This window comes from Magallana gigas, chromosome 1, assembly GCF_963853765.1.
Source record: "Magallana gigas chromosome 1, xbMagGiga1.1, whole genome shotgun sequence".
Lineage (NCBI taxonomy): Eukaryota > Metazoa > Mollusca > Bivalvia > Ostreida > Ostreidae > Magallana > Magallana gigas.
This window is the reverse complement of record NC_088853.1, coordinates 15,356,765-15,380,698: the sequence shown is the minus strand read 5'-3', so window position 1 is coordinate 15,380,698 and position 23,934 is coordinate 15,356,765. Positions and strand designations below refer to the sequence as shown.

The 23,934-nt window shown below is 32.5% G+C and overlaps 2 protein-coding genes across 2 annotated transcripts in view; one reads left to right on the top strand and one right to left on the bottom strand.

The window, feature by feature from the left end:
- Nucleotides 1-18,528, bottom strand: part of LOC136275639 (uncharacterized protein in xynA 3'region-like) — a 46,236-nt gene extending 27,708 nt beyond the window's left edge. Inside the window, exons 1-6 of the mRNA XM_066085270.1 lie at nt 18,465-18,528; nt 9,518-9,555; nt 9,173-9,269; nt 7,872-8,050; nt 6,098-6,477; nt 5,825-5,968 (exon numbers count right to left, since the gene is read on the bottom strand). Of these exons, the coding sequence (XP_065941342.1) occupies nt 5,825-5,968; nt 6,098-6,477; nt 7,872-8,050; nt 9,173-9,228 (759 nt within the window). The 5' untranslated portion in view covers nt 9,229-9,269; nt 9,518-9,555; nt 18,465-18,528. The remainder of the gene's footprint in view (nt 1-5,824; nt 5,969-6,097; nt 6,478-7,871; nt 8,051-9,172; nt 9,270-9,517; nt 9,556-18,464) is intronic.
- A 3,805-nt stretch (nt 18,529-22,333) lies between these two features.
- LOC117685107 (uncharacterized) lies at nt 22,334-23,611 on the top strand. The gene has a single exon (XM_034459379.2). It carries the CDS (start codon nt 22,334-22,336, stop codon nt 23,609-23,611), a length of 1,278 nt encoding a protein of 425 aa, XP_034315270.2.
- Nucleotides 23,612-23,934: the final 323 nt, after the last annotated feature.

The following is a 23,934-nucleotide window of genomic DNA, read 5'->3' as shown; positions in this document are numbered from 1 at the left end:
TTGTAAATAATAAAAACAGAAAAATAAAATTTGACCAAAATCGTCACCCTGCCCCTTTAATTTAATCGCCACGTGCGACCGAAAACCTTGTGTCGCTTCAGCGCACACAGCTCAGAATATATATAGCCCCAGGTCATCAATTGTTATGTTATTGAGTAACAGTTGAAGGGTGCTTTCACTACAGTGGTCAATTGTTAAACAATGAATATTATTCGAAGTCAATCATCTTCACATTAAAGGTATGAAATCGTAACCTGAGAATGTGCCTAATAAATTAACCTGTTGAACACGCTAAACTTCAATAGTTATGAACAGAATTATTTAAAATGTATTATAATTGAAAGTTTTAAGTCAAAGGAAATTTTGTTCTTGGGATTAGAAGTTATGAAATACGACTACATTATGCAATGCAGTCGATCGCCATAGAAATCATTAAATGACTGCAAGTGTTGACAGATTTCTTATTTCATTGAAAGACCATGAGAGTTCACTTGACTTGCAGACTATAATATAGCGACATATCTGCTTCCCAAAAATATATGCGCTTCTCAAGGTTACACTTAAGGGAGATAGATGTTCGTTATTGGGGATTTTATTTATTGCTAATTGTATGAAAATTGATAAAAAAAATAATAATTTAAGTTGTGTAGTATGTGTACTATGCGCAGTTTGATCTAGAAACTGACCAGTTTATTACTTCTTCGAATTTATCTAACACGGACTGTCTAATCCCTTCCCAGTATCCCAGTAAGTTTAATTTAATTTAATTATTCAACCAACCCACTGACATAAAAATAAGGATTTTGCATATTATTGCATTGTCGAGAGAAGTAATATTCATTTCTGTAAATGAGGTTTTTTAATTTACGTTACATTGCGGTGTCTCTATGAAACAGCACAATCTGCTTTTGCATAAATTCTCCCGCTAATCTTTTTTTTTAGCTGATTATTATTTTGAATGTACAAGTCAACTCGTGTCATTAAATAATATCAAACGACACACACTTACCAATAGAAAAGTTCAGAGATGCTATCAATTTGACTAATCACTAAACTCTTTCAGCATGCAACAATTCTAAACTTGCAAATAGTCTTCAAATATTTAGAAAGATTTAAATAAAGAAGTTTTCTTGGAGAAAAGGTTACGTATATTGTAGGCGGGTTCGGTTAAAAAAAAATTCCTGACATGAATCATGAGTACATACTGTTTATAACAATGCTTGCAACCTTTCGAAAATTTAACTCGCCATCAAACATCTCATTTTTTTAAAGAATTTTTGAATCGATTACGCAAACTATGTTCGACAAATAGTTTTCCTAAAAAAAATTCTTCCTTTCCTTTTTAAAACACGTTTTACATACAGGCTTTCAATCACAACACGTTTATTTAACAAAAGCAGAACTGAAAGTTTAGTAAGTATAATCGATTGACACCATATCACATATATTTTCAACTCACAGCAACAACGGAAGACCTACTCGTGAATTTGCCACGAGCTCTGCTCTAGTTTTATTAGTGATTATCTGGCTCCTGACTGCCGTGGTTTTTACTCTGTTATCAAATGATGATGAGGAACCTTTATCAAATGCAAAACTTGAGTCATTCATACGTACACACATTTCCTTTAAGAACTTGGTAAATACTGTACATGGTAGGTACAGAACGTTGTGTTCTACTTTTTACTTCAGTGCCCTATCTGTCCACTTTGAAGAATTCCAGGAAGCTTGCAGACAAATAAGTTTACTCCATAGGACGATTCAGAGGATGCCAGTAAGGTTTTGTACTTTGGGTTTTCCTTGACAGACTCCACTTCAGCAGCTACATCAGAGAGTTCATATATTTGCCTTACAATCTTAGTCGTCGATCTCGGAAACTTTGATATTTTCTCTATGAGAATAGATTCAACAAGCTCTGGAGAACCGAAAAGTTAATCTAGTCGCTCCCAAACTCTATCGAGTCCTTAAGCTTGATCACTAGGATATGATGATCGAATTCTCATGTCGTGTTGCTTTGACTCCAGTTCAAGAAACTTTATAAGTAGATCTAGTTCATTCATGGGCGTTACACTCAAATCTTTCATTAAAATAGAAAAACTGCCTTTCCACATCAAATAGTTTTCAGGGCGATCATTGAACGCGGATAAGCGAGATAAAAGAAGGTCCTTTTTCACAAGAAACGTTGTAAGCTCTGTGCCTACACAAAATACACATGTACATGTATTTTGATTGTCGTCAGCCAGGTATGTGTGACAGTCTTTTCCTTGTTTTTCAGATCACCGGTAGGTATCTCACTCTCTGTCGGTGCTTCATAGTCTCTTATGCTGTGAATTTCTGTTTTAGATGTGACTGGCATTTCGTAGTATTGTAAGGTATGTTTATCAGCAGTGTCCTGTACGTCATGGTTTGGAAAATCTTCCTGATATCTTGTTCGACATACATTCTTGGGGTTCTCAGTAATTATTAGAGAACGAATGGAAGAAATATCGGACATGGGACAACTTTGTTCAGATACATAGTCTTTGGTCTTCTTGTGTTTTACTTCTTTCAGAAGGAGTAAACTGTGTTTTGTCATGCTCATACTCTCGACAAGGGCTTCGAGGTTCACTTCAGCCTCTTCGGCCTCCTGTTGAAGTGTGATCAGGTTAAGACTTACATCCAAGTCCTTTTTCTTTCTAGTGATCTTTGTTGCTGCAATGGCCTCGTCCTCTTCTAACAGAGTCTTCTCTTTTATTATTTTGGCTGCTAGTTCTGCGCATTTGGCCTTTGTTCTAACTGCTTCAAACTTTGCCTTCGCCTTACTGAGGTGTGAAGTTTCTCCATCTGTCTGTACTGTTCTAGTTGTGCAACAAACATATCTACTTTGGTCGTGATGGCTTTGTTCACTATTATATGGGCTGCTAGCTCACATTCACTTTCTTTGGTTCTTGTGTCTCTCAAGAAGTCATTAACTTGTTCGATAAGGCTTCGTAGCGATCTTGTGATTACCCAACCACCTTCTCACGAACTCTGCATCCGTATGCAATGGAAATTGAGTGAATGCAACAATCTGTTCTTTTATACCTTTCTTGCATAATTGCTCTGAAAATGCATTAACAGTGTCTTCGTAATTTTCTTGTCCTTTCTGAGCGAGGATTCTTGCTTGCCTCAGCTCCCTTCCCTCGCCTGTGGCTGTGTTTGGGTTCATCGTATATCATAGATATTTCACTGTTATCTATAACTATTTTATGCATTTTTATATTTTTATTTCACCGACTCTCGGAAGAGGTAAAATACTACAATAAACAAAAAAATCACAAACTGGGTACAGATATTAAATGTATGAACGACACATTTAGGATTACAAAAATGGCGGGAGTTACGTATAGCAGAATATATGTTGTCTTATAGTAAATAAATCGTTAAACTTGAAATGTGTATGAGGCAAAGGGTGATGATAAGTGGTATCTGATGTTAATTTAACTTACTCTAGGGTACACCGATATTTAGCCGCTAAAGTTGCATGCCCATGTACATAATCGCGTGGGCACGTTGTGCAGTTTACTTTCAATAACAAAGAATGTTAACTCGTACGTAAAATGTCTTAAACAGTAATAATAGAGAAGTCGTTCATGAAACTGTTCCACTACACGATAAGTCCGTAAAGCATTGTGAACTCGTTATACACTTTTCGTTGATTAGTCAAACCGCGTTCTTGCTTACACTGTTCTGGAAAGTTCTATCCCCTTCTCTCGCCAGAGGTCGTGCTTCTCTAGCAAATTAGTTCCATCCATCAAAACTAAAATTGCGGATGCAAGAGACAACTTTCCTTATTTTATTTATTCAAGAGTTATAGTTTATATTTTATTGGCAAAATGTCTGAATTTAAAAGTATATGATTTTTTTTAGAATTACAACCACTTCTGTTTTTATAGATATAAAAATGAAAAAATAAGAAACAGCAAAAAGATAAATGTTGAAGTTGTATGTGGTCAAATCCTTAATTGGTTGTAAGTAGTAAAACACCAAATATGGTATTAAATGTCTATAACATATATTTAGCATACAGTCAGTTTAAGCATATCTTTCACAACGTACACCATAGCAGAGCATTAAAGGGACTTGGACACGATTTGACTTAAAATTTTCAAATTTTATTTTTCCATGTTCAATGTCTATACTGATAAATATAGAAGTTTATAATGCTTTGTCAAACTTTGAAAGTCAAATATCAAGTTATAAGCAAGATACAGAGTTCATAATTCTTTGTTTTGTAAACAAACTTCGAATATTGTCATTGTTTTCATATGTGTTGTATTGGTGTAAGTTTCATTCAAATGTATCTTTCATTTGTTGATAATAGTATTTATGAAGATATTGAATAAGTTTAAATTGTTTTTTACATGTCATTTTGTCTAAGAAAGTGTAATTCTCTACATTACATTTTTTGTAAACAACTATAAGACTCGAGCTTTGTTTACATAACAATCAATTCTAACCTCTGTATTTCGCTTGTAACTTGACTTTAACATTCAACATTTTGGTCAATCATTTAAAATGCACCAGTAAACCATTTTATACATAAAAAATAAAAATAAAATTTTTGATCTCAAATCGTGTCCAAGTCCCTTTAATATCTCATAGCGTATTATTTGAATCTCATTCAATAGAATTAGAATCGCATACCATAGCATACAATCTCACTGACTCTCATTCGACATATCATAGCATAGCATACAACATGTTTAACTTGGTATTGAAGGCTTTAATTTAAAATTATCTCATCGCAAATTAGTGGTTAACTTTTTATCATTTTACTTCGAAATGTTTGGAACTCTTCTGTGTATGAAAGCGTTTTTGTTCATATCTCATAGCAAATCATACTATATCATTAAGTTCTTCATTTCTACTTCTCATAGCTTAGCATACAAATATCATAGCATTACATTGAAATTCCATAGACTATCATTAAAATCGCATACGATAGCATAGCATACAATTGTAAAAGATATGCATGAAATGACTGTACAACGATTTTTCAAATTGAAATGAAAATTTATGTTATACTTGTAGGTGAACAAAATATATAGTCCGAAAATATCAGGGAACAAAATAAAATAATACTGTCAATCAATCCTTCGTTTAAAAGTGTTACTTATCAAATTATCTTCAAAAGTAAATGATTGTATAGGGTGGGCAACTTCTATGAGATGTTGGTGAAAATGGTGCAAGATACGTGTAGTTTTTGCTGCGCTCACCCGAAAGGTTGCACTGGAAAACATATTACGACATTGTCAAACAGCATGGATATTTGATATCTGGGGCATATGTTTTCATAAATTCTGATCTCGCACTCTCAAGTTAATTTTGATACATTTTTGATAATTTGGATTAGTCAATGCATTGCATCTATTCTTGAATTTGATGTAATTAATGTTATTTGCTATAAGAGAGCTGAATAGCAAAAATTGCAATAACGTTTTCAGTTTCATTTCAACAGCTGGGAAAACTTTGTTTAATATGTTTCAAAATATTGTTGAATTCGAAGAGTTTTGAACATATTTAAACACAAAATCACAATATTTAATAAATCCTGCAATAAAAGCATAAAACAAGAGTTATAATCTTTTGAGCATGTATAGCATTTTCATTGTTTAACAAAATGTAATTCAATCTTTAATTTAGAATTCAGATAATGATTATCTACAGTGAGAGTGTACAGTTTGGTATTTGTTTTGGATCAACCCTTTAAAGATTATACCAGCTTCGTAGATAAGATTGTACGTAGACAGTAATCTTAAATGCAATCCTTATAAATGATGTAGTACGATTTGAATAAATTACATACCGTGTGTTTTTGTAATCCCCCAGCTCTAGACACATCCAAAACAATGACGAAGGCAACAGCTTTAGGAATGTATTCCTCCAACTTTGTTTTCAACTCTCTAGAGTCACCGACCCCTGGTGTGTCCACAATGGCAACGTTTCTATTCTGTTCTCAACACGAATCATTAAATATTTGATTTATTGATTGATAATATTTCTTCAACAAACAGCTCACAAAGCTTATTTTTGCCGGTGTCCTGATGGCAATGCTTATAAAATTTGATTATGTTTTTACCTGTATTTTGGAAAATGGCAACAGAACATCTACTTGATAAATCATGTTGTCTTTTGTTTTTTCTTCTTTTGTATCTTCTTCTTTATCTGTTCCTTCTTCTTCATCTTCTTCTTCATCAATATTTTCTTCTTCTTCTTTTTCTTCTTCTTCTTCTTCTTCTTCTTCTTCTTCTAGCTCTCTAAGCATTTTGTGCAATTCATGAACACTGTTAAAAGAATGTCGCGTAGGTTCTGGACAACCACTTCGGTATGTTTTAACACTCATCTTTTCAGAATGCATAACTCTGTAAATTGTTTTGGTTGTTTCTAAAGTACCCCAAACTAAAGCATCATGTCCTATAAGTTTATTGATCAGAGTGCTTTTTCCAGTGCTCGTTTCTCCTGAAAACGTATAAATGGATTTATTCGAAGATACATATCGTTTAAAGTATACTTATTCAATCACCACACTGGATTAATTAATTGCGTGCTCTCTTTCATCTTGGCTCAAAAAACATCCTAAAACGCATCGTCGTTTCGTTTTGTAATAGATTATTTATTGCATTATGTAACATATGGGTCCTGAAACACGAAGCAGTTTTGACATAAGGTCAAGATCTAGTAAATGATTCCAGACTGTCTTTTAGTGCTAGAACCATTATGACGTCAAAATTGATTTGATAATTCTTTTCTCGTATTTTACGGCTTCAATGGAATTATGTAGAAAATAAAACAATATTTTGACATTCCATGTTTAATCACGGGAAAAGTAATCCCGGCACCTATATTTAATTTGACATCATTTAAAGAGGATGTCAAGAGCTTGTTTAATGCCGTCTTTTGAGAGACTGTAGGCATTCTAGATATATTTCGTAAGTGAAAAAATATAGTTATGAAGCATCACTAAAAGAATTTATATCTTGAGTTTCATAAACATGTAGGCACCTTTTATTTACTTGATCTTGACATTTAGTAAGAATTTGGACACAGTCTTATTATATTGTGGTTGACTAAATCGAAATAATGAAATGGTTTTTAAATCTTTAAACTTACCAACAATTGAAAACAAATCTTAAACGTAATTTTAATTATAATTTTATAATTGAATAAAATTTGGACTTTCCTCATAATGCTTCATGATCCTGGTTTACATCTACTGTCATAGTTGGAGGACCGATTCACCTGATTGTAAATACGATAACGTTACTCTTTCTGCATAAATATATTTTAGCCTTTTTTGCATGATAACCCCTGTCTTCTTTTTTGTAGTGAATGTTATTTCATTATTTTCTTTTTTCATTTAAAAGGAGAATAATATCTCCTAATGACTTGATCGGAAAGCCATCGGCTGTAAGTTTTTGAACAAGGTTCAAGAACACCTCAATGATTCAACGGTTGAATTTATGTCGGCTTGAAACCTCAAACATAAAAAGGACGAACGAAGCAAGCAACTGATATGCCAGTGTGGTAAAATAATGTATTGTTCTTTATTAAAAATTAGCATCCTTTTGATTTAACTTTTTCTTGGCTTGTTGAAATGTTTTGCAGGCTTTACAAAGTATTTTAGATAAATAAAGATTCAGACATCGATCTAACAAATGATTAGAATGCAATTCCTTCTACAAAAGTGACTTATCCAAATAATTAAATTTAAGAAAAAACGAAAGAATATTGTATATATTGTTTACAATGGGAGCGAAATATGCCATAACTGATAGCATTGCTTCTACTCAATTTGTAAAAGAATTTTGTTTGATTCTTCATATTAACATACATGTATAATCAAAACCCATTACCTGCTACAACAATCCCACAGTCACGTTTTTCAAGGTCTTTCATCTGCTCTTTTAAAGATTCTTTTATCCCTGGGTAAGTTTTTTCAAAGGCTTTACCAACATTATTCCAAAATGCATCTTTTCGGATAAGCCAAAGTACTTTTTTATAAGTTTGTAGTAGTCTCTCCTCGGGTTCTAAACTGTAAATGAAATTAACCATCGAAATATTTTTTTAACTTTTATTTTGAATGCTTACAATTGGCTCTATTTTAGAAATTCCGAATTGATATTTTCAATATATGCTATAAATACATGTCAAAATGTCAATTTAAGGGTTAAAATAATTTGTGGTCTTAATAAGTGCAAATTTAATTGTTTTTTTTTTAAAATTCAATAATTGCATCTTTGCATAACAAATGTTTTAGATGTGGCCTGTTTATACAACTGTACTTATTTCTGTGTATTTGTTCCTTTTTGGGAGTTGATTTTAATCAATTGTACTATGCAGTTACTCAGGCAACCCGAAAGTGAAAAAGTGTTTGGACCTAAGCACAAATCAACACCGCTGACAACATTTAGTTCTAATCAATAAATTCGATGTAATGAGTTCTTAAGCATTGTTTTTCAAGGAAACTAATTTATAGATACCTTGTAAATAGTCAGATTGTAAATGGTACAAACAATTTAGATATTTTTTAAAATCGTATATTTTATGTATTCCTACGCCAGAGTTCAATATAGTCCCGTTCAACCAGACGCTCGGCTGTCTCCGTAAATCTCCGACAAGCAGAGAGTCTCTATTACTTGTCGGAGATTAACGGATACAGCTGAGAGTCTGGTTGAATGAGACTAGAATTCAATTTTGCTCGGATCCATACAATTTCTCATAACTATTTCGATTACTGATACGCAGTTTGATGGACTAATTCTTTGAATACTACACAACATGATTGATGTTGGATTTTCACGAATTTCCTGTAGGAGAATTATTATTATAAAAATGTACGTTATTCAAATAATTATAGGGATTTTCTTGCCAAGCATGCACAATTACATATAGTTGATTTTAAAATAAATAATAATCGATATAATCAACTCCCGTCAGTACTTCAGTACTTTGATTATACATATAACACTGCAGACAAATCTAAGAACATTGCAAAGAAAAGTCAGAGTATAAAACAAAAGAGCATGTCATCACACCGAAAATGATAATATTAGCCTACTACTATTATTTAAAAAGCATTATTATATGTGTACATTGCTTTTAGAGAAATTCAAGGCATAGAAAGAAAAAAGTTTATACTAAATTTAACACTTACGTTCCATCAAAATCATTGCAAGATGTTTGTTCTTCGTCAGCATTTGTTACATCCATCCTTTACTCTGGCATTGGGTGCCCTCTAGCAGATCACAATTCTTAAAAAAAAATAATAATTTTTTCCATCTAAAGGTATTTAAAGGGTTATATAGCAGACCAAAAAATGCAATTATTATCTGTTAAAAACAGCATTGCACACCATTAGGTCAATTATTGGTCAATTATTATAACAGTGGTTGAACACTGTACATGTACATCTCAGACAACAAGAAATAGTATTAAAAAATTCTCACTCATAAAATTCTAACATTGAAGATATCAAACACGCGGTGCAAGAAAAACTTACTGTTTTACTGTCAACTGGTGCTTTGAGATACTCTAATGCTATTGGAGGAAATGAAAATACATGTAACAAAAAAATAGAAATGTTTTGCTTCATGAAACAAGGGGGATAAGCAATTGTCAGCAAATGATGTTCATACTATCCGTTTCGTTTCTTAGATAAGTATATTTTTTATGTTTAATGCTAATAACATTAAACAGATCCTAGTTGTAAAGAAGTCATTTTAAGACTTCTAGGTTTTTTTTTAGGATTATCTAAGCTTATAATGCACACGTTTTCGGTGAAACACCATAAACTGTTAAATTATGCATTGTTTTTAACCTTACGTGTACAAATAAAGGTATTGTTTTACTTTAAAAATAAATAGACCTAATGTTTAAAACATTATAATAAAATGCACAACAGTCAATCTCAGAATTGCTACTTCATTACACTTATTACGTTGTTAAAAGTAAGTTTGCGATATTGTTTTAGTAATTTAGTTTTTAAAAAACCCATCATTTTTCGTATATTTCCAGAAATTTATTCCCAGATACCTGTTGTTTTTTACAAATCTAGCTGAGAATTTTTGGATGAAGGTGAAATCATGGTAACGAATGTTAATCTTATCAAAGCATTGCTTTAATCCAACAATGAATAAACAGGTACAAAAATTCTCTATTTCTATAACATTTCAAATTATACACAATAAAACCTTGGAAAACACGAACAATTTTTTTTTAAAATGCACATATATTGAATACACAGCACGCATGGATATTGAGGAAAATTGAACTTTTGGCTTTTTTTGAAATGATAATTACTTTAATCTGAGAAATATATACATGTACTTGCCTTCAAAACTTGTTACCTTGATCCGTCCGTCCGTCCGTCTGTCACTTCTTACTTTCTCAAACTGCTCTTACATCTTATAAACTAGCAAACATAACTCTTGGAGTTTTAATTGGGGTGTCATGTTGTTTTGTAAAAAGGTTTCAAAAATTCTCTGGTAGTCCTGTGAGTCAAATAAATGGTGAAAAAAATGATGACGTTTTTTCACAAAAAAACCTTCTTCCTTGAACTCCTCCTACATTTTCAACAGAAGACAAATCATCTCTTTGAATATGTTTTAGGGTATCCAATAAATGTGCAATAAGGTTTCGGAATTTTCAATTTTGTCCTGGGGGTCGTTAAATGGCTGAAAATGACGTTTTTTTGTTTTTGTTTTTGTTTTTTTTACAAAAAACTGGTTTTAAAAAAGTCATTTTTTTTGCAGTAGCCAGATGATCTTCAAGAATATGATTGGGGTGTCCTTTTGAAGTGTGATCAGGTTCCAGATTTTTTTTTTATCAAGGGGATCAGTGGGCAACAACAAATGACGTTTTTTTTTTTTGCAAAAAAAAGTATGGTTCCCAGAACTCCTCTTACAACTGTTGGAGTAGCTACGTCATCTCTTGTGATATTATTGGGGCTGTCCAGTAGATGTGCAATAGGGTTATAAAACTTTAAATTTCATCCAGGGAGTCAAATAGTAGCAGAAAAATGACGTTTATCACTAAAAAAAACATAGATCCAAGAACTCCTCTTATGATTTAATGGATAGACACATCATATCTTTGGATATGATAGGGACGGTTCTATAGATGTGCAGTAAGGTTTTAAAAATTTGAATTTCATCCAGGGAGTCAAATAGTAGCAGAAAATTGACGTTTATCACTCAAAAAAAAAAACCATAGGTCCTAGAACTCTTCTTATGATTTAATGGATAGACACATCATATCTTGGAATATGATAGGGACTGTTCTATAGATGTGCATTACATTTTGAAAAAATTAAATTCAACCCTGAAGCCCATTACGCTCATACCGTTTGATGCCCTTGAAGGATCAAGAATATATGCTATTTATGTTCATAAATAATTTTACATACAATACCTCAAGCGGGATAACTCTAACAACTCTCTAAGATATCGCGTGTTTACCATCTGGGCCAGCCTCAGTATCAATTTAGATTTAAGGTCGGCGCCATATTGCAGGGAAAACTTTTTAAGCAATTTTATTTTAAAAAATGCGACCAATTCGGGCCTCCCACAAAGCGTGTTTACGGCAACTCAGGACCAATCGTCGGGGGATTATTCACAGTGATTCAAGGAACATTCTGGTGAGTGTTCAAATGATTGTGAGCAGAAGTAGTGTAAGCTTTATTGCGGCGCACGTGTAAAATGGTTAGGGTCCTGATATTTAGCGATTCTCATATTAAACGTTTAAATCGCTTTGTAATGGAACAAAGACAATTTTGCAATGACTTTTTCACGTTTTCAAATATATCAACGTCGATTGTTGGCATAAGTAGCGACAGAGTGAGGAGAAGTAGAGACATGAAAGATCTAGAACGAAAAGTACAAAGCCAACGGCCGAAAAAACTTGTGTTACACATCGCAGGAAATGACAGTGACTCGGCGCACGCTGATGAGTACTCGGTAAGGGAGGTGGTTTTGAAATTAATGGCGCTATGTGACTTGTTTGTGAGTCGTTATCGGGTGAACAGTGTATACATTTATCAATTGGTGTCTCGTTTTACAACTAGACATTGCCCGGTAGATTTATATAACAAATTATAAATTGTGGCAAACCAGTTGTTAAAGCAGGAAGCAAACCAACGATCAAGTGTCATGTATTGGAAAAGGAAAGGACTGAAAAATTCAAAGACAGAAAATTTATGTGATGGGGTCCATATGAATAACATTGGCAATATTAAATACTACAGAGCAATCAGAGGCGCGGTGATACATGCCATAAAGCAAAACCAGTAAAGTCTTATTCCGAGTTTATAACTATTACCTTTATTGTACCATTTACTTTGTAGTTACACATATTTGATAAAGTAAATACTTCTGTATTTTAGAAGCTGGTTCTAAGTTTAATGTACTCATTGTTGAGAAAATTAATTAACTGTTTTCAATTTTTCAGTATTTATATGTTAGATGCATTGTAGAGAATCAAGCCAGTCCCAAGACCAGGGTAATTCAGGCCAGGGGATTTCAGCTGATTAGCCTAATCTGTTTTTTTCCTATTAGAGCAGTAAGGCTGGAAATATATATCTATAGATATTTTTAGAGATATGTTACCAGACCTGCAGGCACACATTCTATGCACAAATATTTCAATATGGATGAATACAAATTTGGTGGTATTCCCACAGGCTAGTGGTAGTCCTACCACATTAATTTATTTTTAATAGGGGTATTTTCACTACTATGTGATAATAGTAGTATAGATATAGCTTTAAATGCGATAATTGTATCGCTAGAATTCATAACATGCTGTAATTATACAGATTATTCTGATTTAATTTGAGTTCCATCTAAAAAATTAGAATTTGAGTAATTCTACCCTATCCTGATATGTTCAAGTTAACATATAAATGAGTAATTTTATAATATTGTTATCACAGTTTTACTCATAAGCTGATAGTTTTTCAGTCAGATTTACTCATAAGTTGATAGTTTTATTAGGTTTTACCAGTCAGAGTTACTCATAAGCTGATAGTTTTTCAGTCAAATTTACTCATAAGTTGATAGTTTTATTAGGTTTTACCAGTCAGAGTTACTCATAAGCTGATAGTTTTATCAGTCAGATTTACTCATAAGCTGATAGTTTTATCAGGTTTTACCTAAACTGTTATAATCACGACTCCTAAACCATATATATTCTTGTTCCTTATATGAATGGGCATCAAATGTTACGTAGATTATGGGTCCTGTGGGTGGTCCTGACCCCCCTCGATCAGCAAGTCCCTAAATATCTTTAAAACAGTTGAGATCCCCACCCTTAAACCATATATATTCTTGTTCCTTGTGTCAAGGGGCATCAAACGGTATGTAGGTTTTAGGCCTTGGGGGTTGTCGTCACCCCCTCGAATAGGAAGTGCACAAATATCTCGAAAACGGTTGAGATCCCCACCCCTTAACCATATATATTCTTGATCCTGATAGGGTATCAAACGGTATGTAGGTAATTGTCCTGGGGTTAAATTAAATTTTTCAAAACCGTAATGCATATCTCTAGAACAGTCCTTATCACATCCCAAGATAAGAAACCATATACTTTGGTTTCATCAATATTCGTTGAATACCAATTTTACGTGGATTTCGTTGTTAAGTTGATCCACGAAATTAAATGTTCATTGAAGTTCAATTTCAACTAACATTTTGTATTGATTGGATCATTGGCCACGAAATTACGAATCCTTGAACTGTGGTTTTCAGAAAATCCACGAAAATTGATCCCAACGAAAAGTAATGAAACCACAGTACTTTTTTGCAAAAAAAAAACGTCATTTTTTGTTGCCCACTGATCCCCTAAAAAAAGAAAAAATTCTGGAACCTGATCACACTTCAATATGATACCCCCAATTATATTCTAGAAGATCATTTGGCTACTGCCAAAACAATGACGTTTTTGAAACCATTTTTTTGTAAAAAAAAAAAAAACAAAAATAAAAAAAACGTCCTTTTCCAGCTATCAAATGACCCCCAGGACAACACTGAAAATTCCGAAACCTTATTGCGCATTAATGGGATACCCTAAAACATATTCCAAGAGATGATTTGTCTTCTGTTGAAAATGTAGGTGGAGTTTGAGGAAGAAGGTCTTTTTTTGTGAAAAAACGTCACTTTTTTTACCAATTATTTGACCCTCAGGACTACCAGAGAATTTTTGAAACCTTTTTACATAACAACATGACACCCCTAATCAAACCCCAAGAGTTCAGTTTGTTGGTTTATAACGTATAAGAGCAGTTTGAGAAAGTAAAACGTGACAGACGGACGGACGGAACAGGGTAACAACAATATACCCGAACTTTCTTTAGTAGTAAAAAAATTTCAAGAGATGTATTTCACCACTTACGATTGAAACTGAGTTGGGACAATTTAACTTTTGAGCTCCTGGTTATTAAATTCTCAGTAAGACTAGATGAAATGGAAGACTTAAACTATTTACCAAATCTCTCAGAAATAAGAAAATTAATAAATCAATGGAAATTAAGAAAATGAACACATATTGGGCGAATCACAGTCATTAAGACATTATTAATATCAAAATTAAATCATTTAATACAAACATTACCCAACCCAAGCACTGATTACTTGAAAAACTTTGAAAATGATATTTTTCAATTTTATGGGGTGGTTAAGTGCAGAGAGTAAAGAAGAGTATAAGTGTTCAAGACTACTGCCATGGGGGTCCCAAAATTATTGATTATATGGATTTTATTACTGCACTCAAATCTACTTGGATAAAAAGACTTATTAGGGTTGATACAAAATGGGTAAAGCTTCTTAATCCATTCTTAAAATTAAAATCTCAGAAATATGGTGGAATGGTACAGATTATTCATATAGTTTATTTAAAACTTTGGGAAATTCTTTCTGGAAAGAGTTGTGCATTAGCTGGCTAAAAATACGGGAGCAAAATGTGTTAAGTAAACCTATAAATGATAATATATGGTAGAATCCGAAAATCACGGTAGACAATGAATAAATATTTTTTAAAAGCTTTGCTAATACAAGATTTATTTTTGTTGGTGATTTACTTAATATTAATGAAACATTTATAAGCTTTGAAAAGTTGAAACAAATAAATTCAATAACAAACTTTGTTGAATATGCAAGTTTAAGAACGGCTGTAAGGACCAGATTGCATACACAAGATTTAAACATACCAAACTTACAAATAATAAAAGAATATGGACCTGTTATCCCTAATCATATCCTACTGTTTAATAATAATTGTAAAGGCTGCAAACTTATGTACATCTTATTATTAGATAAAAAGTTGGAAACATGTTCATCTATTCCAACATGGAGAGAAAAGGGACATAACTATGCACAAGAAACCTGGCAAAAAATTTTGAAATCCCTTTTAAATCTACACAAGAATCAAAACTACATTGGTTACATTTCCAAATTCTTCATAGGATTGTTCCGACAAATAAATATCTTTTCAAAATAAAAAAAAGCAGAGTCACCTGTATGTACTTTCTGTAAAAGAGAGGAAGAGAGTATTGGGCATTTATTCTATGAATGTACTATTGTAAAAGAATTATGGTCTGCTGTTGAAGACTGGATCTTGCGACAGTTTGATTTGTTAATAACATTTAATAAACAATTAGTTCTTTTTGGGAAATATAAAAATAGAGATATTTATAGATTTTTTAACTTGTTAGCTCTTATTGTGAAGCAATATATTTGTTCTTGTAAATGCAAAAATAATACAATTCTAAATATACATGGATTAAAAAATGTTATGATAGAAAGGCTCTTGACTGAAAAATATATGCTAATGAAAAATTGTAGATAAAGGGAGTATGAAAGCCATTGGCAAAAAATATGTGATAAGCTGTAGCACTGCATTATATATAGTTAAATTGTCTCTTTATTGTGTCTCATCTCAATCTTGTTTTGAACTGTGATGTCCTTCTTTGTGTTTTATCCTTTTTTCCTCCCTTAAGTATCCCTGTAGAACAGGGATCCATCACATGATTATGGTTTACATTTTATATCAATATACATGTATATGTAAACAATGCCCCAATCCTCTCTCTCTCTCTCTCTCTCTCTCTCTCTCTCTCTCTCTCCCCCAAAATTTACTTTCACTACATAAGAACTGTATAATATAGAACAATCATATACTTAGAAGCTTTTCAAGATAATTATATAAACATATGTACAAAATATGTCATGTACAAGATACTTTGAATCTGACAACTTTGGTTTTAATTATGCATGCAAATTGATAATAATGCATAACTTAACATGTTTTTTGAATTTCATACTTTTTTATACCATGACAGACAAGGTTGGTTGTAAACATTAGATATAAACCTTAGATATTTGTAAACATAAATGCCATGATTAATGAACAGATTATTGTATTCTACGTCTATATGGAAGAATGGTGTATGCATAAAACGGGGAAGTTTAATGGGAATGCCCCCCCCCCCCCCCCCGGTAATTTTTCAAAACAGTCTTTTATCTAAAATTATTTTTTGGGACACTAATAGCAATTATATTGAAAATTGACCTAATAAACCAAATTGACTGAGAGAGAGGGGATTGAGAGAGAGAGAGAGAGAGAGAGAGAGAGAGAGAGAGAGAGAGAGAGAGAGAGAGAGAGAGAGAGACTAAATATCCATTTATTGGTTTGAAATAATACAATTAAGAAAGTTCATTTTTTACAGTCACCTGCAACAAACAGGACTAAGGCCACGTACATGTACATATTATCCATTTCAGTTTAGATTTTTTATCCCTGCCCTCTCTTCTAAATATCCAACGATGCAGTTTGTTTCTTTTTAATTTTGATTTTATAGAATAAGGGAAAAAATCGGACAAAGTATATACAAAAATGAACATAAAAATGGTTCATCATGTTAACCATTATATCATAATAATGTGAAAAGTGTTAATTCCCGCACTTGCGCGGGCTATCATCTAATATATATTAAACGTAGATTCATACGATTGACATCAAGCAATTAAAATTATTAATCTTTCCAAAAACACTTCTTTATTGACGGTAATTTCTGATAAACTTTTAAACAAACTTGATTAAACATTTTTTTCAAAGAAATTCTACATGAGAATCACAAAAACGGTTTTTCTTAAATGAAGATTGATAAAGAATGTGCAAGAAAAAACAATGAGATTTTGTCTGCTAAACATTTTGAGTTTTCTCGGTAAAGGTCAAACGCCTCTCATATCTTGAAAGGAACATAAACCTTTGTTGACTTTTTATTGTGGTTATGGGTCAGAATAACCCCAAATTCCAGTAAAGATCAATTACAAACGTTAACCTTTATAGTTAATTTATTTACAGTAATATACATATAAAAATACAAAAATACAACTTACACTAATAATCCTAGCTAAAAAGTGTCCGTTACAATCTGCCGAATGGATCAAATCACAATGTCCCAGTGAAAATATAACTCAGTTTCTCAGTTTAATGACTTCGAACAAAAGTCCAATGAGAATCAATATTATGAGCACTGTTAACAGGTTATTTATACTAAAATATGAATGTAGCAAAATCTAGAAATTATATGTTCAAGAAGTTACATGAATTACCTCAAGAATGTTCTAGAAAGAATAACTGACCACTTTAGAATAGTCCAGAATATTATATTATGCAAACGAACTATATATAACATTGTACATATGAACAACAACTTGTTGATTTAATAATCAATCAAATGAATAGATTGATTTTAAAGTACAAACGCTTGCTTTTCCGATGATTATTTTTAGGGACTAGACAACACTCAAACATCACAGCTACTTATAACAAAACATGTCAGTGTATACAACAGTCGGCATTCTAATAACAATTGTGTTGTGCTGTGCATGTACTGTGCATAAATAGTAGTCAAGGTTTGATAAATAGTGAACTTGCCTCCGGCTCATGCGCTATGTATCAAACCCTGACTACTATTTAGGCATAGTACATGCACAACAGAACACTATTATATAAATAGTGCTCTTATGGGAGCGCTATCCCCATTACCAATTGCAAGGTATGCAATATATCTTACAATCAAATGGGTTAGCTACACAAGTATGTTGGATTGGTTGTTGTATACCATATAAATCATCAAATACAGCATTTTATTTACCATATTATCATCCTCGTTATCATTAGTAGGAGGTAATAGTAAGTAAATTAGTTGTTAATGTACATCATAACCTTCATAAGATATGGGAATTCAAATCTATCATCATCATGATTATTTCGTGCAGTCCATGATTTTTCTTACTTTTCTGAAGGAAACTCAATCAAGTTCATAAATGTTTAGCCCTGTCAGTCTCTATAGCGCTGTGAACTACAATCGATTTGCTTAAGAAATATTTTAGAAAATACAGAGAGAATGTAGACAATCATATAATATTTTGAAAAAGTTTATAACATACCTGAATAATTCAAAATGATCCAATATGGCGGATATTGACCTTTTTTTCTTGACTGTCTATCAACATTTGCAAATCCATACGCTTATATCAGACTTTATCTACAGGGTAACAATGGTATGCATAGAGAAAAAGAGTTTAAAGTTCGCTTTTTTGCCGGTAACGTGCGGGATATTGATGTTTACGTGTACGAATGATATTGGGTCATTGCTCAGGTTTTGAAGTTCACAAATGATGTCATTTACAGTGCTTACAATTCATTTTCAGTGAATACTTACAACACTTTATCCAAATATGTATGGTAAATATGTACATTATATCAAATATATGTAAGAAAATTGGTATTTGAAAAAAGGTATCTCTAATAAGTTCTTTTGAAGTTTTATATGGATTTTCTAAATGAACACTGAATCAGTTTATTGCTCATTAAGAAACGTTTCCTGTTTCTTGAAAATATCAATATTGCAATGTTATAGTAGCATCAATTCATGTTATCAATTTACATAACTGCCAATTTTCTTTGGTCAGTACGATGATAAAACCACTCCAGAAAAACAGAAATAACAGAGCCATTAAGACAAGTTGATAAGTGTATTTCGATTAAGCATAGCTAAAAACGGTATTTGAATAAACTAGTATAAACTTTACGAAAAGAAATTATTGATTAACTTGCACGGGCTTATCTAACATCGGGCAAATATTATCAATTGGATATTTTAAGTCATCCATCTGTAAGTGATTGTCAATACATTAAATGCTGACGTATTATAAAAAAATGAGGCCCTACCATAGGTTCTTGAAATTTATTTAAGGTACCTAAAATACATAAGATGGGAAGAAAAAGGGCAATGACGACTGTATTTTTTTCTATTAAAACCAAACATTTACTTGTAATTTGAACGAACGCGTCCGCGAAAATCGGCGGGATAACGCTAAGCATAAATGAAGTATTATTTTTTTACCTGAAATATAAAAACTATGAGGAGTGTCTGTAACGGAGGAAAAACAAGTATTCCTTTTAAAGGAATGATCGGCAATAATGATATATTGATAGCTAGAAGCAATCAGCATGATCAGTTTGATGTATAATAATTTAAAAAGTACTGTATTTTTACAAAATTTAGAATATTTTGAATCTGTACATATGGACACAACAGTGATCGGCCGAAGCCGATTTCGGCCGATCACAAAAATCAATGTTTTACCGGAATTACCATGTTTTCTCCTCCATAGATAAAATTAACCAAAATCAACAGCATTCCTCTATTTTATATTGAACATGGAGGAAAGTTTGCGTGAAAACCAGTGGGATAACGGAATCCAATAAAGCATAAACACATTTACCTGAGATTAAATAACTATGAGGAAAACAATGTATTTGTCGCCTGTGGCAAGGCAAAAAACAAAAACGAAACATATATATCATAATTGACATATTTCCTCTTTTAAATAAGCAATTAAAAGGAAAACAACCAAACGAATCATATGTTAAACAAGTATTCCTTTGAAAGGAATGATCGGCAATAATGATATATTGATAGCAAGAAGCAATCAACATGATCAGTTTGATGTTAAATAATTAAAAAAGTATTGTATTTTTTAAAAAAATATTGAATATTTTGAATCTGTACACCATAATTTCATCATTATAAACCGTCAACAAATTTAATTTGGAAATAAATTTGGGGAAAGCCATTCGTAAACTTCTTGTCTAGTTTAATATTTTTAAACGTAATTATTAAATGTTAACGTAACTTCTTCTTCAGAATACTCAGTTGGGCTGTAAAAGAGCATTAACACGTATACAAAGAAAGAGTTGTGTTAAAATAATTTAATGCGACTGAAAAACATTGAATGCCATCATAACTTGCTACTGAGGTCGCATTATAACGTAACCTTGTTTATAAATCAAGCCGTCTTCCTAGCTACTATTATGCAATATCAATAGATCGAGGTCAGTTCATGGAACATCTTCTTATGATTGAGGTCAGTTCATCGAGGTCAACTGCATTACTGAAAGAACTTTTCGAAATTCTTACGCGTGAAACAAAATGTGCATTCTTGAATTAACAGGTCGAACTGTTTTTTATGTATGTTTGCATCTCTTAAGGTAAATGAATTGAAATAAAACTGAGTAAAATGTAATATAAATACTAAACCAAACTTCAAGTTTTTATAAGAACTACTTATGCAAGCAGAATGTGTGCGCACGTGGAAGCATTTGCCGGATGCCTCATATGGACACAATAGTGATCGGCCGAACCCGATCACAAAAAAAAACAATTGTTCCTTTTAGTGTGCACCCAGCGAAACTTTTACTTACTTCGCTTTAAGTAAGCACTAATAAAATGTACGATAAAATACGTTCAAAACCTTCATGCAAATTGATTTTTAAAATGATTCTTAAAATGTATTATTTTCGTCGTAGACAAAACAAGTTCAATTATACCTTAAATCAAGCGTTCGCTAACAGCATTGTTTTGTAATATTGTTTTAATGATTCTTTTAAAAAATCGGTTCGCAAATTCAAAGAATCAAACAAATTTTAAATTTTAAAAAAACCCTTACAAAACAAATATTTAAACATAAATTTCAATTGGTTTTATAAATGGGCTTCAACTAAAAGAAATTGTTAAAGTTAATAAAAAGGTAATAAAAGTTACTCCAATATCATGTTATCGTGTTTTTCCTATTTGTCCTAATAGATAGGTCACAAACGCCCTTCCGTCTATGGATAATGCCTTGCGATCGTCCCATTCAAATCTTGCATCAATATCGGTATGGCAGATAGGTATGAACTACTTACATCATGCTATTATATTGTTTAATCGGAGAGAGAGAGAGAGAGAGAGAGAGAGAGAGAGAGAGAGAGAGAGAGGATGGTGTTGTGTTTGAATCATGTGCAATACTCTTTTACGTTTATGTTGTCTTTTATGTTTTGTTTGTCAGCAAATACAATCTGTCGCTATAGGTCGAAAGCTGGCGGACGTTTTATTCTTATTGTTAGACCATTATTATTCACCAAACATTGGACAGATTTTCCGTCTTTCCCGATTATGAAAAGGTCACGCGACGGGTGTGACCGGTCGGCAGAGGATGTTTTCTTCTCTATGGATGTTACCTCTAACTTTTGTAGTGGTCTGTGTTTGCTCTGCTTCTGTTTTCCATTTTTCAATTGATCTTTGGATATTAAATACTGTTCGTTATCATCACATTTCTTTGTATTTATTATAACAAAACGATAATTTTTGTTGTACCATAAAATAAAACTAATATACATGTACGTGTTAGTACCGATTGGATTTAAGCGAAATACACATTTTAGTTATTACAAATTGACAGTTAATTATTAACAAAAACTGTCCAATAACTACACATAATTAAAATAAAGAAACATAGCAATAACTTTAACTCATAAAACATCCACAATATAACTTTTAATTTACACCACATTTATCGAAGATAAGTGGTAATCAATTATATTTGTTTTCAGTATCTCGTGTCTTCTTAGTTGCTTGTACACTCGTTGGCTAGTGATAAGTATCTACGACACAAGCCTACAAGCGCGTATAAAATGTCCTAATCTTGCATCAATGTTTTACAATTATAAAACTTGAATACATAAAGAACTTTTATACAAGTTTTGATCTAAAACAACACTCTTCATGTAATAGTACTAGTTGTAATGTTATTTGTAAATTCCGTTTTTAACAGGTTTTCATTTATTTACATTTTTGTAACCTGTACTATGGGACTTCCGGGAATAAACTAGTTAGTAAAACGTGCAGCACGGAGTTGGTTGTTCTTCGACATGTTCTTAAGAAACATGAATATTACATGGTGTCAGAAGAAACTATAGTAATTATACCATAATGGAACATATTCGTCCACCACCAGAATTGGATTTTTCCACGACAGATGGAAATTTACCTGAAAGATGGAGAAAATGGGAGCAAACCATGAAATTATACTTAACCATCGCTATGAATGGCAGAACCGACGCAGAGAAATGCAGTGCTTTCCTGTACATTATCGGTCAAGAAGGTAGAGAAATTTTCAATACTATGACAATAGTTGAAGAAGATAGAGATAAAGTAGATGTACTTTTCCAAAAGTTTAAAGAGTACTGCACTCCGAGAGAAAATATAACAGTGTGGAGACATAGATTTCATACTAGGGTCCAAGGGAAAACAGAAACTATAGACCAGTATGTTACTGATTTAAGAATCATATCTAAGAACTGTAGATTTGACACATTAGAAGATGAGATGTTACGAGATAGAATTGTGTGTGGTGTACACTCCGAGAAAGTGAAAGAGAGACTTCTTAGAGACAATGAACTTACACTCATCAAAGCATTAAGCATATGTCGTGCAAATGAAGAATCACAGAGCAGGATGAAAGACTTACAACAAGAAGAACAGATCAGTGTTGTCAAGTGTGACAGAAACAGACAGTCGGTGAAACCGTCTACAGGAAATAGACATACATTCCAAAAAACTACTGGAACCGGTAATCAACAAACATCTGGAAAACAGAAATACAGTGGTCCAAATTACAATTCGAGATCAACATTCACATGTGGTAAATGTGGGAAAAGTCATAGTCGAGGACATTGTCCGGCATTTGGGAAAAGATGTAGCAAGTGTCATTGGAAAAATCACTTCGCAGCAATGTGCAAGACTAAAGCTATTCATGCAAACGATCTAAACGGAGATGAAGATTTGCAAGACGAACAAAGAGAAGATTTTTTCATCGGATCGATCTCAAGCGAAAATAACAAAGATGAAATATATGTGAACCTAAAGATCAATAATAAAATAGTGAAGTTCAAGTTGGACACTGGATCACAAGTAAATATCCTCACAGATAAAATCTACGAAAAAATTCAGACAGGAGAACCACTCGTTGATACTAGTGTAAGACTTACCAGTTATTCGGGGGATTCCATACCAGTAGCAGGAAAATGTGTACTTCCATACAAAGATCAACAGTTAGAGTTCTATGTTACTACTGGAAATCAACCACCCATACTAGGATACAAATCCTGTTGTGAACTAGGATTTATAAAAGTTACCTTAACAACAGGAATATCACAGTGCTTCTCTCCTGTTGATGAATACACAAGTGTGTTTTCTGGACTTGGATGATTGAAAGAACCTTATACGATATGTATTGATGACAAAATTAAACCTGTCATACACAGTCCAAGGCAAATACCAGCAGCTTTCCGTGATGAACTGAAGAAAACCCTGGACAACATGGAATCAAAAGGAGTTATTAAAAAAGTCGATCAACCTACTGATTGGGTGAATTCTCTCGTCATTGCAGAAAAAGTCAAAACGGGGAAACTTCGTGTGTGTTTAGATCCAAGAGATTTAAACAAAGCGATCAAGCGGGAACATTTTCAGTTACCTACTATTGAAGAAATTACATCAAGACTGTCTGGAGCTACTGTGTTCAGTAAACTCGA

Coding starts and splice junctions, on each gene's coding strand:
- LOC117685107 (XM_034459379.2), top strand. CDS start 22,334: ATGGAACATATTCGTCCACCACCAGAATTGGATTTTTCCACGACAGAT.